The sequence below is a fragment of the Limanda limanda genome, chromosome 9 (assembly GCF_963576545.1).
Source record: "Limanda limanda chromosome 9, fLimLim1.1, whole genome shotgun sequence".
Classification (NCBI taxonomy): Eukaryota; Metazoa; Chordata; class Actinopteri; order Pleuronectiformes; family Pleuronectidae; genus Limanda; species Limanda limanda.
Genome location: NC_083644.1, coordinates 18,110,722 through 18,127,695, shown reverse-complemented (window position 1 = coordinate 18,127,695; position 16,974 = coordinate 18,110,722). Strand labels below are relative to the sequence as shown.

The 16,974-nt window shown below is 40.5% G+C and overlaps 1 protein-coding gene across 1 annotated transcript in view; it reads left to right on the top strand.

Annotated features, from left to right (window-relative positions):
• sema6bb (sema domain, transmembrane domain (TM), and cytoplasmic domain, (semaphorin) 6Bb) overlaps window positions 1-16,974 on the top strand; it is a 65,200-nt gene that overhangs the window by 29,498 nt on the left and 18,728 nt on the right. Inside the window, exons 10-15 of the mRNA XM_061078457.1 lie at window positions 1,260-1,391; window positions 1,853-2,002; window positions 3,275-3,454; window positions 6,786-6,926; window positions 9,445-9,522; window positions 12,899-12,957. Coding sequence (XP_060934440.1) covers window positions 1,260-1,391; window positions 1,853-2,002; window positions 3,275-3,454; window positions 6,786-6,926; window positions 9,445-9,522; window positions 12,899-12,957 — 740 coding nt within the window. The remainder of the gene's footprint in view (window positions 1-1,259; window positions 1,392-1,852; window positions 2,003-3,274; window positions 3,455-6,785; window positions 6,927-9,444; window positions 9,523-12,898; window positions 12,958-16,974) is intronic.

The following is a 16,974-nucleotide window of genomic DNA, read 5'->3' as shown; positions in this document are numbered from 1 at the left end:
ATGTTTTTTTTTTTTCCTCATTCCTTATCTCATCCTGACACTGCTCTCTTTATTTCAGTCTGTGATTTGTCTCTGCAGCCACAACACTAAAATAAAACATTAGGATGAGGGAAGAGAGAGGAAGAGTCGAACTTTGTGTAAATGTGTCTCTAAAGCCCTATTTCCACTGGTCAAAAAAAACACTAACACCCACTAACATCTGGCTTTTGTCTGCAATGGGAATGGACACAATCAACATTCACTTCTGGGTAAAATGACTCAGTAGACAAGTGTTTTTAGCGACTCTGGCACCTAACAACATGACACCTGGGTGAACCCACTATTTGTCGATCGACGTGGGTTTACAGTGAGCCCAAGTGAGAATACAGCAGGAAATTGAACGTATAATTCAAATCGAATGAGTGGGCGTGTGTCAATACGTGATGTCCTGCCTCCTCCATGCTCGACCCAGGTGCCACCCCTCATCTGACTGTTCCGAACATTTAACTGTTGTTGTAAACGTGTCTGAAGCGGACAATCTCCTCCTGTGTTCTTCATATGCGAAAGACAAAGTCTGAGAATTTTTGTGAGTATATGTCTGAAAAGGAGCTAAATTGTTGGTTGTGACAGTGTGTATTATGTTTTTGAGGATGCGTGTGGGCTGTGGACACTTGCTGGAGCAGATGTTCTGTTCCCTATTCAGGGGTCACGAGTAGTTAAACAGCCTACGAGGTGCACCGGGCCTTTTACTGGAACATGTCCTCGGGGTTCATTTCCCTTACAAAGATCTCCCCCCCTCCTTGTGAGAGACAGAACATTCAGTGACTCATTTCCTATTTGGATTTATCGTCCAGAAACTGCAGCCAAGATCTTTATTGTGGGGTCTAATCTAACTATTGCATCTGCTGCATATCCATCCTTCCCCCACTGAGTTGACAGCATCTATCTTTGTCTGCCGTTCTCTCCGTCTTTATAACAATTTCCTTTGTTTTCGAACATTGAATGTCAAAAATATGAGCAGCCAAAATCCAATTTATCATCTCCAATGGATGTCTGTCTCTGTCTCAAACTCACAAGTGACTTTCTATATTTAAAACTCTTTCCTTAGTTTATTTTTTAGAAGGTGATTCTCCGCCTTGTCTTTTCTTTTTCCAGTACGTCTCTTTTCTGTACTCCCATGTGAAAGCAAAGCCACTTGACACAGGACGGACTCATTTCGTCTAAGTGTTTTATCAATCAACAGTCTCTTTCTCTCTCTCCATCCACTTCTGTCTCTCCAGTATCCCGGGTTCGGCGGTGTGTGCCTTTGACATGGAGCAGCTGGCGTCGGTGTTCGAAGGGAGGTTCAAGGAGCAGAAATCACCCGAGTCCATTTGGACGCCTGTTCCAGATGAAGTCATCCCAAAGCCAAGGTGCAGATGGCTGTAATCAATTCATGCACCTGTGTTCAGGTTGTTACTGGACAAATGTGGGAGGAAAACATTATTTTGAGTGATTTAAGCCACAAATCTGCCGGCGCAGTTCATGTCTAGGGTTTAGATTTCGTATGAAGAATGCAGGAAGATATTATATTTAGTTATACATTCTGGAGAAACTTTGTTTACCAAACTGAAAGTCATGTGGGAAAGTTATTTTTTTCACAGGGAAACAGCACCCTCATCCATCACAGTCCAAATTCTTCAGATATGAGCTTGTGGCTCGTCTCTCTAATGTTTAAAAAGGAGATCTGTCTTACTGTGAGTGTGGCCGTGACATTCTAGACTGCTTGGTTATAAAAATATATCTTCACTAAGGCCCAAAGTAGTCAGAAATGGGAACGCCACTTTGCCTGTGAACCATCTGCTAAACTTGTTTGAAAACTTCCTGTTCCCAGACCCGGGGGCTGTGCTGTTCAAGGATCCAGATTCAATTCGTCCAACTCTTTCCCAGATGACATGCTCAACTTCGTCAAGACCCACCCGCTGATGGATGAAGCTGTGCCATCACTCGGGCAAAGACCCTGGATAGTCAGGACTATGGTCAGGTGAGACTGAACCCAGCCAAACACTCAAACACTATCTCTGTCCCCCATAGATTTTGAGTTGATGCACTGATCAGAATGGCGCTGAGTAGAATGGATTACTCCACCAATATCATTATCAGTCCTTTAAATTTGCCTGGATTTTTATTTCATCAAGATCCATGAATTATTCCCAGGGAGAATTGTAAATTATTGCAGTGTTAAATACAATTTATAAAATGACCTTTGTCTCGAAACACATCCAATTTTAAAGTGTTTTTTTTGGCTCATGTCCCATTCTTCTGCCAAGTGTATGTATATATATATATGTTCTATAAATGACGTTTTTTTGGTCAATATTCATGAATTGTTTCCTTGGAAAACAGTGAAAATATCAAAAATCTTTAAAAAGTAGGAAAGTGAAAAAATGAGCTATATCAACCCCCTGCAAGGAAACTTGGTGGGTTCTTACCTGTTTCATGGAAATCATTATAGTAGATTTTGTAGAAACCAATCACCAAACTAAACTGACTTAATATTAGACATAAGTTAGTGCAGAAAACACATTTTGAAATAATTATAGTGTCACTAAAATTGTAATTATTTTCAAGCAAACTTTGATTGAACTGATAAGTTGATATATTCCTAATATTCCTGTATGATGTTTTAAGGTGTATGAGACTTGGTTGCAATCGCAGAGATTTCGTATGTACTCAAACACACACGTGATCTGTCTGTCCATGCTGCTGAAGTTAAGACTAATCCTGCTGGAAGCTATCCTTGTTCTGTTGCATCATGTGGTAGCAGTCAACCAGCTGTAGTCTCACATCAATGCATGCATCCTTGGGGATTATGGGAACTGGATGTATATGGAATATTAATCACCCGGCACAACATGGCTTCCATTCTTGTTCCATTGACTCACATACACAGGCCCGTGTGTAGCTCAGCAACACTCTGCTATTGTTCCGGGACGAGTCCATTGACTTGACTGATATTATTAATGATTGAATTTCTGCCATAATTCATTTATTATGCAGATTTGATGAGCAGCTTTTCTCTGAGGAATTCCTTTCATTTTGTAGTGACTCATGAGAAATGAGCACATCATGATTTAAATTCACCCGAGGCAGTGTATTTTATACCCGCATCCCAATCAGTTGCAATGCGCTTAAATCATAAACTCGCCTCCAGAAAGTTCCTCACTATGTTTTTAGCTTTCGTGGAATAAAAGTCCCAAATGAGCCGCATAATAGTGTGGCGGTGTTAATGTAACAGTCTGCCCTCTCTGTGCAGGTACCAGCTGAATAAGATCGTGTTGGATACAGAAGCCGGGCCGCACAGAAACAGAACCGTCATGTTCCTCGGGTCGAGCAGCGGGAGCATCCTCAAGTTCCTCATCATGCCAAACCAGGACAACAGCATCACTAGCAGCAACATCTTCCTGGAGGAGCTGGAGGGATTCAACCCTGATAAGTAAGATATTAAAGCCAATTCAGACTCAACATTTTGGGAAATGCTTTCTTACTGAGAGTTGAATAAGAAGACTGATGTCAATTTATAGGCTGTTCATTAAATATGAACTGACAGGCAGCAGCTGGTTTGCTTAGCTTAGAAATAAAAACAGTCAGTCAGTCAAAGCTGTCAATCTTCACCCTGTTTTTGTAGCATCAGATAACAAACTGCAACCAACTTTTGTATATGAAACTCGAGCAGTTGGACAAACAGATAACTAGAACTTTCAAAATGACAGAAACTATCGTTGAGAAGATTTTATGTGACGTCTTAAATCTCTGAAAATGATCGTCTCTGACAGAAACCTGCTATAGTGAGACAGAGAGAGATAGAGCAAGCTTACTGGGAAGTGTCACCAACCGGATGTTACGTACTCGTACAGCTTTGACTAAAAACAACAATAAATTTCCAACTCACCTCCAGCTCGATGCAAAACATATACGCCTTCCAAGACTACATCCATAGTAGCATACACACATTTTCCCCCCGCTGCAATACAGAACATACAATGACGGTCATCCTCTCTGTTTTTATTTTTTTCTGAAGTCACGTTCAATCACGCAATTGTTCCACATTCTAGCTCAGATTGTGGCAGTAATGCACCTCAAAGTTGTTTGCCAACCGTCATAAAGAATCTGAAGAGGAAGAAGAAGATATCGCGAGTTTCTGTGATATTTCAAGTTTCTGGAATCGCCACTGTGAAATCCCTTCCTACAAACGAACAGTGTGTGGTCTAGCTCTGTCCAAATCATCCAGTGTGTGAGTTCTCATTATGCCTGTGGTCTCCCATCGGTCAAGAAATCCACTAGTGTGCAGCAGTCCTTAATTGGTCAGCTAAAACGGTGCTAATAGGTCGAGTTTGGTTATCTTAAGACAGAGCCAGGCTTGCGGTTTCCCTCCATTTCTCACCCTTTTACTCAGCTATGTTAACTGGCTGCTTAAGCTTTATTTCTTAAAATGTAAAAACTATTATTTTAAGGCAAAAAACATGTTTGTAGAGAGAGCTTGATCTAAAACAGCTCACAGAGAAAGACGTATACACCAGCCTGGATAGGAGCTGGTAGGAAAAGAGTCCCAGAAAGAAAAAGATAAACCTCAACACATGACATATTTTTGAAGATTACTCATAGTTGAGCTGAAGCTGAGTTGATACAACCCCATGAAGAGAATACAAACAGGACAAACAGAAAAAATAAGATTAGAGGCTAATATTCATTATCAAATCTTAACATCTTCTAATGAGGTTGAGACACACTGCAGGACGACATTACGGGGTAAACAACAGAAAGTAATGAAGTGATGATAAAATCACATTATCCTTCATCTAGACCAAAATTACACTGTCAGGAAAAAGTGACCCTTTATCATCAGTCTGAAGCAGAATCATATTTAATATTTGGATCTTAACAAAAGATCAGTGGATTAGAATTCCCTTTCAAACTGCTTTTTTGCTTTTACTCTTTGTTTCCACGTGGCGGAGAGCCGCAGGGTGGAGGGATGGAGATTGTCACACACATGCAGGCAGATTTAGCTGGTGATTATCCTCCACCAAGCCTAATTAGAGGCATTAAAAGAAAGACAATGTTTCCGTACACTAGCTTTTTGATATGGTTATTTTCCTCCCAAATATATTCATGCAATTTCTTCTGCAATAACGGGGGGAAAGGAATATTTCTCGAACCAACTGCCTGGAAACCTCCTTCCAGTTCATACTGGTCCACTTCTTATTTAGTATAACTCTTTCTCTCAATCCTATTCCCATCCAAAATGTTTGCCAATTTGTGTCCCAGCATATTTGTTCTGCTTCAGACATGACAAAAATGAGGGATAGTAATGGCAAGTGAAATGAGGGGTGTGTGTGTGTGTGTTGAATGAGCTGGTGTAGCCTGGAGCCAGTTTGTAAGGGATAATTTGATGTGCATGGCGAGCCCACCAGGAGGTCAGTGACAGTCCAGCTATCACAGCTTTCACCCAGCTAATCAGGAGACAGAGCTCCAGGCAACCCTTAACCTCACCTTACATACACGAGACAAAGAAAAGCCCTGTGTGCTGCGTGAAACCCTGGGGTACAGAGAGGAAGGGCCACCGACACAGTCATCCTTTAAGAGGTCAGCACAGATGGAAATCACTGGTTTATGACTTCCATAATGGACCAGAAAATGACCTGAAAGAGATGCAACACTAAAGCTGCTAATAGACATGCACTGATCATTTTCATGATTTCCTTCAGGGGAGTTGACAAATGTCTAAGTCAGTTGTTTTGGACATTTCCCCATCCTAACCCTAACCCAGACAGACACATAACCGAAATACACCAAAAGAGTAGAAATGTCTGAAGATAAAAAACAGGTGCCATATGTGACAAAGATGTTAACTTGGAGAGACAACAAGATTCGAGAGTTTCTGAGATAAGGGCTGTGTCTATGTCCTGGGAACAAAAAAGGATTTACCCAGCTCATTTTATACGTCATGTTCTCCCCCCTGCACTACCCACCCAGCACTTGAATGTTCTGGACATTTTCCTGTTCTAAACGCATCTGACCGGGACAATCACCTGCTATGTTCTTCACATGTGAAGAACAAACTCCGGACAATGTCAAATATTCTGGATATTTCCTAGAGTGCATGGCAGAAAAGGTTGTAATAGAACCGGTATGCTATCTCCCTCTACCTGATCATGGTCCTGTCTCCTTTATTTTCTTTTCACCAGTCTTCAAACTTTTATTTTTCTTTCCCCTTTTCCAGCATTCGTTATCTTTTTCCTCTATTTGCTCACTTTTTCCACATCTCTCTCCCTCTCCTTATTGACTGTGAGGAATGACTCACAGACTCACGGCCTTAGCAGAATGATAGATTCCTCTTAATGACTGCGGGCTCGGTCTCAGTGTTATTACCATAAACCATCCAGATACAACCGGTGCATGAGTGTACATGTGCATAAAAAGGTATAAATCCACTACGCTCAGGCAGGTTGTTGCCGGCCGCCGCAGCTTAAAGTGCCAATTAGCTGTGATTCAGCTCCTGGCTGCTGTTTTTGATGACCAGCTGACCCCTCTGACCTCGACAATCAGCATAGTGCCTATTTTGGTTGACACAGTAGCATCCGGCGAACACGAACGGTCTCTTGGTACTTTCACTTTTACAATGGTTTTTATTTTTAGAGCGGTTAATGTTTGGTTGTGCTTCACATTGAGTCATGAGGAAGGATTTTTTTTTCTTGCTGTTTATGCTCAGACTGAGGTCACACATTTAATGTTTTGTGTTGATGCCTGTGTCTTTGTGTGTGTTGCAGGTGTGCTGAAGACTCCCCTCAGGCCCGACAGCTCTTGTCTCTGACTCTGGACCGGCCGAGCCACAGTCTCCTCCTTGCCTTCCCCTCCTGTGTGGTTAGAGTGCCGGTGGCGCGATGCCAGCTCTACTCCCGGTGCATGAAGTAAGTCTTCACCAAATACTGTGCAGGCGGAAGTGCAGCAGGGCAGCGTAATGAGAAACCTGGTGACCATTCAGTAACTCTCTTACTTTGACAAGTGTCCTTGATGAAGACGCAGTGAAGCCCTGCCAGCTCTAGACTTGCGGGTCTGCAGCTGACTTTAATTTTTCTTGTGATGATAAAAGTGATAATAGCAACCGTCACCATGCCCTTGAGCAAGGTGATAATCTGTGAACTGCTGTACAGCCCTGAAATGACTCAAAACCCAATAAAAAGCGCCAGTAAATTCGAGGAAAATATAATAAAAGCTGTTAGTGTGATACACCACCATTAAAAGTAATGCTGTATTATTGCATCAGCAAGCAGTTAACATTTTATTATAGACGCACTGTAATTTTACCACATAATGATAATGATGATTATTTTTGCCTTTATAATACATATTAGAGTGAATAAATAACTAATAAATGAGAATGTTTTTCATTAGGAAAGTAAACTAGAGTCTTCTAAATACTAATCTAGTGGCTTCTGTTTTAATTTGTATCTTAATTACAGCAGATACAGATACTAAAAAATATTTGATATAAGATGTCATTATTTTCAATATTTTTATTTTTATTTTGTGCAGTCCACATAAACAATTTCCAAAAGAAATTTTATCATCACACTTAAATTCACTTATTATCCACTCACCATTGTGCCGATGAAGAATGGCTGACTTTTATATTCAACTCGAAACAATGTCATTTACACCATGTTTTAAGCCTAAAACTCAGCTGATAGCCTCCTTGGATGACACCACACAAGCAGGGAGGCATGTTGTGTTTTCTTTCTGTTGTTTTAATACGTCTCTAGAATCAGTTACTCTGGCTGAAACACTGTTTACCCCTGAGACTCCTAAACTGTTATTGGACTCAAACACTTCACCCTCCATCAGCTTAGTGGTGAGTCGATAATGAGTGAATTTTCATTTTTTAGTGAACTATCCCATCAAAGATAAAGTTCCTCAGTTGATTATTCTGGCAATTGATTTGTGTAAAAGCTGTGAAGTTTATTCCAGTCGGACGACTCACGTTTGAAAAGAGTCAGAGCTCATCGCTGCCCTCAGATATGATTAAATAGAGGTAATGGGGAGTGATGAGCAAATATCTCTGCTGGCATAGTCACCGAGCGCTGATGCCTGTGGCTGTAGAGCGTTTGGGTTCACTAACACACAAACACAACCTGGTACACACACACACACACACACACACACACACATCACAGTGTTCACTGAACCACGTGAGTCATAAACGAGTGTGATTCAAACTCACATGCTTTCTTAGTTGTGTTAAGTGTGAGAGTTTTTTTCGTTCAGCTCAGCGTACGAGAGTTATTCTTGCTTGTGTGAGTGTTCAAGGTTTGTTGGAGACATTTCATCAGCTCAGGTTTGAATTTTTAACCTCTGATGAGCGTTTGTGAGAACTTTTGATTTAGTGTGTTTACAGCTGACGCACTGATTCCTCTCTGACCTGCTCTCAGCCTACTACACGCTCAAATCAATCTTTAATCATTTAACATCTCACAGTAAATAATCTGCTGTCCAATGCATAAAGAGTAAACACTTACAGGTTGACCCTCTAACCTGATGTAACTCCACATGCAGAGCCATCATTAAAATCTCATGTTTTGCAGCCAACCACTGAGCAAGGTTTTATTGGTCAGCAGTTACTAATCACTCCTTTCCTACAAAACTCTTTTTCCATATAATTCCTCTGGTTTTCAGGCCATGCAACCAGTTTGTTCTTTTTACAACCTTAGTCGAAACCCAAAAACCTTCCCAGTGAATATCTCATTGGCTTTCTGTTTTTGTCCTATCTGTACTATCATTGTGTGGTTGTGAACAGTGAGAATTTTATAAACTACCCTTGTTGCTACAGCGAAGAATGTCTGTTATCCAAACTTTAGAGACAAGAATGGAGTAAAAATACCTAGTTTATCTTTTTATCGAAGCGACCTACATCTTCTGAAATCAGAAGACACATCTTATGACAGGTACACACTGTCACATTTGAGGCTATAGCAGACAAAATGTGTGCGTTTTTGAAGTGTGGGTAGTTCAGACTTTTGGAGCCATTGCAAGAAGTTGAGACAGTATTAAACAATAGAAGAAGTAGAAGAAGCAGCTTGTAGGATTGTTTGTAGTCTTTGCCTCTGATGATATATTGTTTGAACGACAAGGACGTTCATTTTGCTGGTATTGTACAGTAATAATCCCTCGTCTGCTCATCAATCTCTGTCAAGTAAAGATATATGCAGCCTTCTTTAGGGATGACGACAGAACGTACTGTATATTCATACAAAAGCCTTTAGTCCGCTCCCTGAATAACAAGGTTAAACCAAAACTAACCGAATCCATTGTGAACATGGTTTGGACCATGATCCAGACTCTCAGGTTTTAAAATGTCCCTAAATCAAACAGAGCAGAAAACACAACCTTGAGTTGAAACGCTCACATTAATTTTTGTGACTTTATCTACAGGAACTGCATCGCCTCTAGAGATCCGTACTGTGGCTGGACTAGAGGAAGCACTTGCTCCTTCCTCAGACCTGGGACCAGGTATGACACCTCTGTTGTATATACACTACATCCCTACAACACACATACATACATCACACAGTATGTGTCTGGTTTATTCTTCTGTCAGCCTTAAGGTATATGTGAAGTTTTATTTGTTGCTTTACCATCTTCCGCTGTTCTTTCTCTTAAATACAATCTTTTTTATATATATAGTTTTGATTCGTTTCTGCCTTTATCATTCCCGTCAAAGTTATTTCTCTGACAGCACACCCGCAGAGAGTCATACATTATTTATCTGCTCTGGAATTCCTTTGCTCTGTCTGTGGCTGTTTGGCCTTGTTCAGACCCGGTATTCACTCTATCCCGAGACATCCAATCACAAGTGGACAACCCCAAGTTCGGCTGTTCGCACCTTGAATTAGAATGCTTCCTGAATGTGTCTCCTGTCACCAGCTGCTCTTTTTACAAATAAACACATACATCACTTCTGTTCGCAAAGGCAAAATAATGTCGTTCTTACGATACAGATTTGTCCTCTGTCAATGAGTCCATGTGTGAGAAGTCGGACGGACAGATAGACAGACAAATACACAGATAGACAGACAGATAGATAGATAGATAGATAGATAGATAGATAGATAGATAGATAGATAGATAGATAGATAGATAGATAGATAGATAGATAGATAGATAGATAGATAGATAGATAGATAGATAGATAGATAGATAGATAGATAGATAGATAGATAGATAGATAGATAGATAGATAGATAGATAGATAGAGAGAGAGAGAGAGAGAGAGAGATAGATAGATAGATAGATAGATAGATAGATAGATAGATAGATAGATAGATAGATAGATAGATAGATAGATAGATAGATAGATAGATAGATAGATAGATAGATAGATAGATAGATGTCATTTCTCTTTGCAAAGACCAAATTGTGTTATTGTTTTTACCTAGAGGTAAAGCTAACGCACCCAGACAATGTGTGTGGGTGCGTGCGTGTGGGTGTGTGTTTGTGTGTGTGTGTGTGTGTGTGTGTGTGTGTGTGTGTGTGTACGTCTGTGTGTCTGTGTGTGTCTGTGTGTGTGTGCGTGTGTATTGATGTCTGTGAGCCCTCCGTCCACCCAGTAGTCTGACTGCTCACCTTCAGTCTCTGCTCCCCCTAGTGAAATCAGATCTCTCTTTAGTCGGACTGCTTACTGAATTAGGTCCTAAAAGCTCATGTGTAGTGGCTGCACAACAGACAGCGTGGGCCTTAAAGACCACCTCAGGCTGCCTGCTTATAATATTAAAGGCCTCTGTGTTGGTCTTGATTTGATTTACCAAGGGCGGTCAACTTGACAATTGATTTTGCATCGAGTTTCTGTGGATTTCCTCTTTGTGGAATAATGCAACCTCTCTTTGCAAAGTGACGCCAGAGGAGACCTCTGTGATTGTCGTTATGTAATATCAGATTGTAATGTGGGCAGTTTGCTAGGGAGAAAAATGTTGTGTGTTTAATGAAAGTAGAAGCTGTGGCTGCTTTACTGGAAGGCAACATTTTACTTGGGTTTTACTGGAGCATGTATGTGTGCTTCTAATTATCCAAGGTCCATTTATTCACAGTTACTATATGTGCTAAACACGCACACGCAGCCTAATGTATACACTATGAATGCCCCACAGACCATGGGAGGCAGGCGACTGAACACAAAAAATTGTTCTTTATTAGGATGACGGCCGCTGTAGTTTCAAAGCACAGTTGCACCCATTTGTTTCAGTGTTTTCTAGACATTAAAAGCACAGATGTTGGCTGTGTTGCAAACTGAGCCTTGAGCTAATTGCAGAATATGTACTTCTCAGTCTCCTGCCCCAATCAACTCAATTCATCATCCTCAGGCGCCTCATGCGTCTTCAAAGGTCGTTTGTGGGCCAAATGGTGCGCCAGCTTTTAAGAATGAAAATGTTTTAATGGTTATTTACAACCTTGTAGCAATTTTCTTTTTAAATCACAAGAGTCTTCAGTGGCTCTGACTGATTTTTTTCCACAACAGACCAAGACAACGAAACTAAAGTCTGAACATAGTTGATTTGTGATTTCCGCCCACCAGTAAATCTGAAGACAACCACTTTTGAAAGAGAAAATCACAAGATGCCTAGCTCCCTGGAGGCTTGTGGTTTTAAATAAGCTCCCATATATCTTAATGTCCCTTAAATCATTACTTAGGCCTGCATCAGATCACCTGAGCCTCTCTGCTGCCAAGTGCTCTGTGACAACAGATACTAAGACAACTCTTAAGTATTAGGTTACAACTGTGAGTCATGTCTCAGTTATTACTAACAGATTATGCCGAGGGTTCAAGTCATTTTTAGATCATGCATTAAAATGGTAAAACACAACTTGTTGTGTTTTCTGAAAATAAACGAATGAGACAAAATGTGAAATGAATGCCCTTTTATTTTGTTAGTTGCCTTCTCTAGTTTACTTTTTGCAAAAAGGCAAATATGTATATTTACCTCAAATGTGTAATATTTATACGCTGCATGGCCTTTATTTACCGAATGAACCATACAGGTACATCTTTTTCTATGTGCTCAGTCTGCTCACACACATACACATAATGACTCCATTGGACATAATGATGTCCACTGTAACCTCTCAGTTTCCCCTGATACCTTGAAAGCAGTTGTGCTTTTTCTTTAAAAGCACCTGGTCTCTGTGCTGTTCTCATTTCCTCTCTGCTTCCTTTCTTCATCATAATATTCTCATCCCTTGGGTTTTCCATGCTCCACTGTTGTCCAAATGGGAAATGAGTTTTGAAGCGCGGGGGCTTGGGTTTGTAGAAATGTCATAATTTCCTTAAAATAATAGAAAACCTGTCAAGTTTGAGTTTGAGTTTTTGTTTTTGACGAGCAATTAACTCACATGACAAATTACTTTTTTCATTGGAGCGTAATAGGTTTTTCATAAAGTTCATACAATGACCTTTTTTTCCGGAGAACTCCGGAGAATATTTTTTATAGAAACTTCTTCAGTTCCCTAGCACTTGAGGACACAAGGTTTATATTTATACCACACACATTTAATGTGAAGACAAGTATGCTGAAATTTAGTGCATTCATTTGCTTAATTGGTAACCCTCCAGGCATAAGTGGTTATCTTTAAATTATAACGATGATTATTGCGAGATATTAGGCAGCTCAAGGACCGCTCTGTTTTTAATTATTTACTCACAGTGTAAACAAAGATTTCAGTGATGTAGGTGTCAAAAGGAACCTGCAGAGATTTATGCATCTGCGTGTAGCTTGTCCTGCGCTGAAGCGTCGAGATAGTTTTCCTCTATCAGAGAGAATCTGTGCTGTGTCAGTGGCCGCGTTGCTGTGCCTCTGTGCCCCTGATTAATGGCTGTGTCTCTTCTCCTCTGCAGACTGCCGTTCGAGCAAGATGTCGAACAGGGGAACGTGGCCCACTTGGGTGACTGTGACGGTAAGAGGAGAGAGATGTGTGTGTGTGTGTGTGTGTGTGTGTGTGTGTGTGTGTGTGTTTGTGTGAGTGCGTGCGCTAAAGCTAATCGCTCTGTTGTGTTTGCCCAGATTCCCAGATAGCTTGTGTATCTTCAGGGTAAACAACAGTACAGTCAGAGAAAAGGAAGAGCCTGGCACTGTCAGTTTATACAGAGGAAATCCACAAATAAACACAGAGACGAGTCCTTGTCTACCTCAGTGCTCTCTAGTATCTCATTTCTCCCAAGGGTAACCGCCGAGATCCACCACGAAGACAAAATCTGGGACTCTTATTTTTTTTCTGCGAACTGGCAAGAAAAACCCAGTGTATGTTTTTAACTAACGTTGTTCTCCTCGCTGTTTACTCTGTCCCTACTTGTACGCTCTCTTTGCTTTGGTCTGTTAGCATTTGTTGCGTATACACAGTGGTTAATTACATTCAACTCCAGCTTGCACTCCCTTGATGTTTCCTCTTCCTCCCGTATCGTTATGAAAATAGAAGTAGTACACAGCAAAAGCGAAATCTCTATTCTAGATACACAGAGGTTTTGGGTAGTCCCACGACGCGCCCCGCGCTTTGATCTGAGCACTAATTCCAACGCGTGCAAATTAATCCTTTGCTTTTGAAAGTTCCCAGAGTTCATGTGCCGTGCTCCTTGAGAAAAGAACAGATAAATATTGCATAATCAGAACCTGCGTACAACTCTAATCCGGTTTCTGATGTGTGCGCTGTTTGATGCTGCTCTCTCACTTCAGGTCCTCCGACCGCCAAACCACAGGGGATGACCTCTGTAGCCGATGGCTGATATGGTCAAGTTAAGCTGGTTATTTGTCTTCATTAAGCCCTTGTGTAGCTCCAAGACCGGTTCATTTCCGGTTCATTTAAAACAGGTGCATTCATCATGTTTGGATTCCGGTAGATTAGGTTTTTACGTCAGGGAATTAGAGTCATATTGAAGAAAAAAATGTGAGATTTTAAGAATGATATCACAAAGTTAAGAGAATATAGTCGTCATTTATCGAGGAAGAGGTCGTAATATGACAAGAATAAAGAAAAACATTTTTAGGAATAACCAGGAAGGAGAAACAGTACTCGTCTGAGTTTTACTCCAAAATCTTGAGCCAATCTTAATGTTTCTTGAGAAACTACACTGCACGCACCTGTATCTAAGTCTGTGTGGTTCTTCCTCTAGAATAGACACAGTTTTGATACTTATAATAATATGGTGCTGATGTGTCAAAAGATTATTATGTTTTTTGTCAAACCTATAACAAGATGCTTCACATTCCTCGACAGGCTTATCTCTGATACTCACCCTGCTAAATTTACAATGTGCAATGACAATAAAAGGATTCAATTATAATCTAACATGACACGTATTCCAAAACATATGTCAGTAAAGACTATTCACGTAATATTACAAAATTATTAATGTTCTCATATAATTATGACTTTATTCTTGCACTTATACAACATCTTGTAAAATTACAAACTAATTCTCGTAAAATTTCAATTTCAATTTTATTCTTTTTTTTGGGGGCCCTAATACTCTGTTGTAGTTTTTGTAAAATAATATAAACTAGATGAAAACTTTTAGGAATTGCTTCTCCACAAGGAAACTGCACTTCAGCTGTTGTGCAGGAAGCTTGTAATTAAATGTGCAACTTCTAGGATCATTCCTCTACTCCCTGCACTACACCAGTGGGTGACAGATGAACATTATCACTCGTGCTAAGTGCTAATGGACTGTTTTACAAGCTCCACGTGTTATATCTTGACCTCTGCGGTCGGGCTTGGGGGGGTCACAGAGAGTAATGACAGTAATGCTGCAGATGTAGTTACATCAGCCTCCTACTATCTGTGCACTGTAAATCATCACACACTACCTTGATTCTTAATAGGTGGTCAAATATCTATTATCCTAAAAAAAGTACTCCAGTGATTTAATAATTCTCTTCCATTAAGTCAGGAAACACGAGGGAGAGTCATTTAAAAAAAACTTCAAAATCAAAGCTGCAGAAATGTCATGACTTTTTGTCCCAACAGTGAATGAGTGGATATCCTCTCCCTCTGCAATCTATCAGACAGATAGACATACTCACGATGAACTGATGCTTGGATTGTTCTTCTTCACTCTGGACGTTGGTTAAGTTAAAAGCATAGACGCTATATAAAGATAGAAGACAAAGCATCTTAATTGCCCCCTAGTGGCTGGCTGCAATATAGATCACAAAACTTGCCTCCCCCTTGTTAGTGGATGGGACATGGACCAAACTAAAAAGTTAAATTGTTTTTCTAAGATGATTTCTGTCATGTTAAATAATGTCATGTCCAATTTTATTTTCCCAAAGTAGCATCATGACGCATTTCTACATGAAGAAACAGGGTATCAGATCTTACCTGGGCACGGATGGAAACAGCTTTTCTTAAATCAAATCACCAAAAGTTGTAATAGCTAACCTTATGAAACACCTTCTGACTGAGAGATATACAATAGTATCATACTCTACAGCTAGTTCGGTCCAAGCTCAGGGATCCTACTCTTCCCACAATACAACTTGATAGTTTCTTTCTTTACACTTGAAAGATCCTCAATATACCTGCCTCGCAGACTGTGTAAAACTAGCTGTGATTAATAAATTGACCTTGGCCTGTAAAGTTAGTGGAATGCTTCTTTAAACAGCCCACAAATGTAAAACAGAATATTAATCTTCAGATTTACCCTTGTTACACTTTGGAGCTGAACGTGTGCGGCTCCCTGATCTGTGTTCTTTTTGGACCGGTGTCAGATGGAGATGTACCGTCCTGCTCTCTGGCCCTGTCTTTGAGGAAGCTCTTAGCTGCAGGGCATGTGTGCTCCTGCGTCTGATCCTGTCATGAAATATGCCTGAGCTGCAGTCTGTTGACAGAGAGCTCTGTTGTCGTCTACTGGCATGGCTGGAACGTGAGCCGGCATCTATCCGAGGGCTGCCACCAATCTCAGATATTGTGATGAAGTAGGTGCTGCAGCCTAGCCGTATCCACTTTTTTTATTTGACACTTTCATTGTCTCTGATATGGGATCTTTCCTCAGTGTTTCCTCTTCCTAGTTAAAGCTTAAATCCATCTATCTTTGTCTTCCTGTAGGACAGATTCCTTCAGCCATCTGCAATCGCACAATTCAGTCAGAGGAAGCCAGAGAGGCACAATGGCCTTGTTATGACAAACTGTCGCTGACACTATTAACACTTTGAAAACTGCCTGCACACCGTCGCTGTATTTGTCTGTCAGCGTCGTTCACTGTGAACACAGAACTAACAAACACAGATGCTCATATAACTCCTCGGGGATATGGATTGGTGGGATAAACAGAAGGATTTTGTATCTTATTTTATTTATCTAATTTGATATCTCCATATTGGACACATTCCTCCTGGTGTACTTTGACCCAGCAGATGGGGGATGAGATAGAGTCTGCCTTATCTATCTCTCTTTGGGGAAACTCAGCTATCTCATTTCCACTTTCCCTCTGCTTAACTTCACTCCGAGAGGAATACTCTCCGTCTGCAGCTGCACAATACATTTTCCCTCTCTCCCTCCAGTCAAGCTCAAATTCCAATTTTTAAAGATGAACCATTTTTATTATTATATTTCTTGATCAAAATTACGATAAGGTATGAGGTTACATAGGGGTGAAGAGTGACCTAAGTCAGCTGGTCCCAGTTGGGGGGTTAGGGTGACTCAAGGGGATCAGAAAATAAATCTGAGCAGTTATACATATCTAATAAACCAGGAAAGAAGGAAGACGTTCTAAAATCCTTGCTCTTTTCCCTTTTTCAGGGGAAAATTCCTCTTTGGAGTCAATCTTATATAACACTAATTTGAGAAATCTGGGGGCTTGCATATCTCGAGAACTTTGCATCTCATTGGCTTCACACTTGGGATGTGTTTTATTTTGGGCCAAAGGAAGTGCAGTGTCAAATTTGTGAATGTGATACATTCAATATTAATAAACTTTGA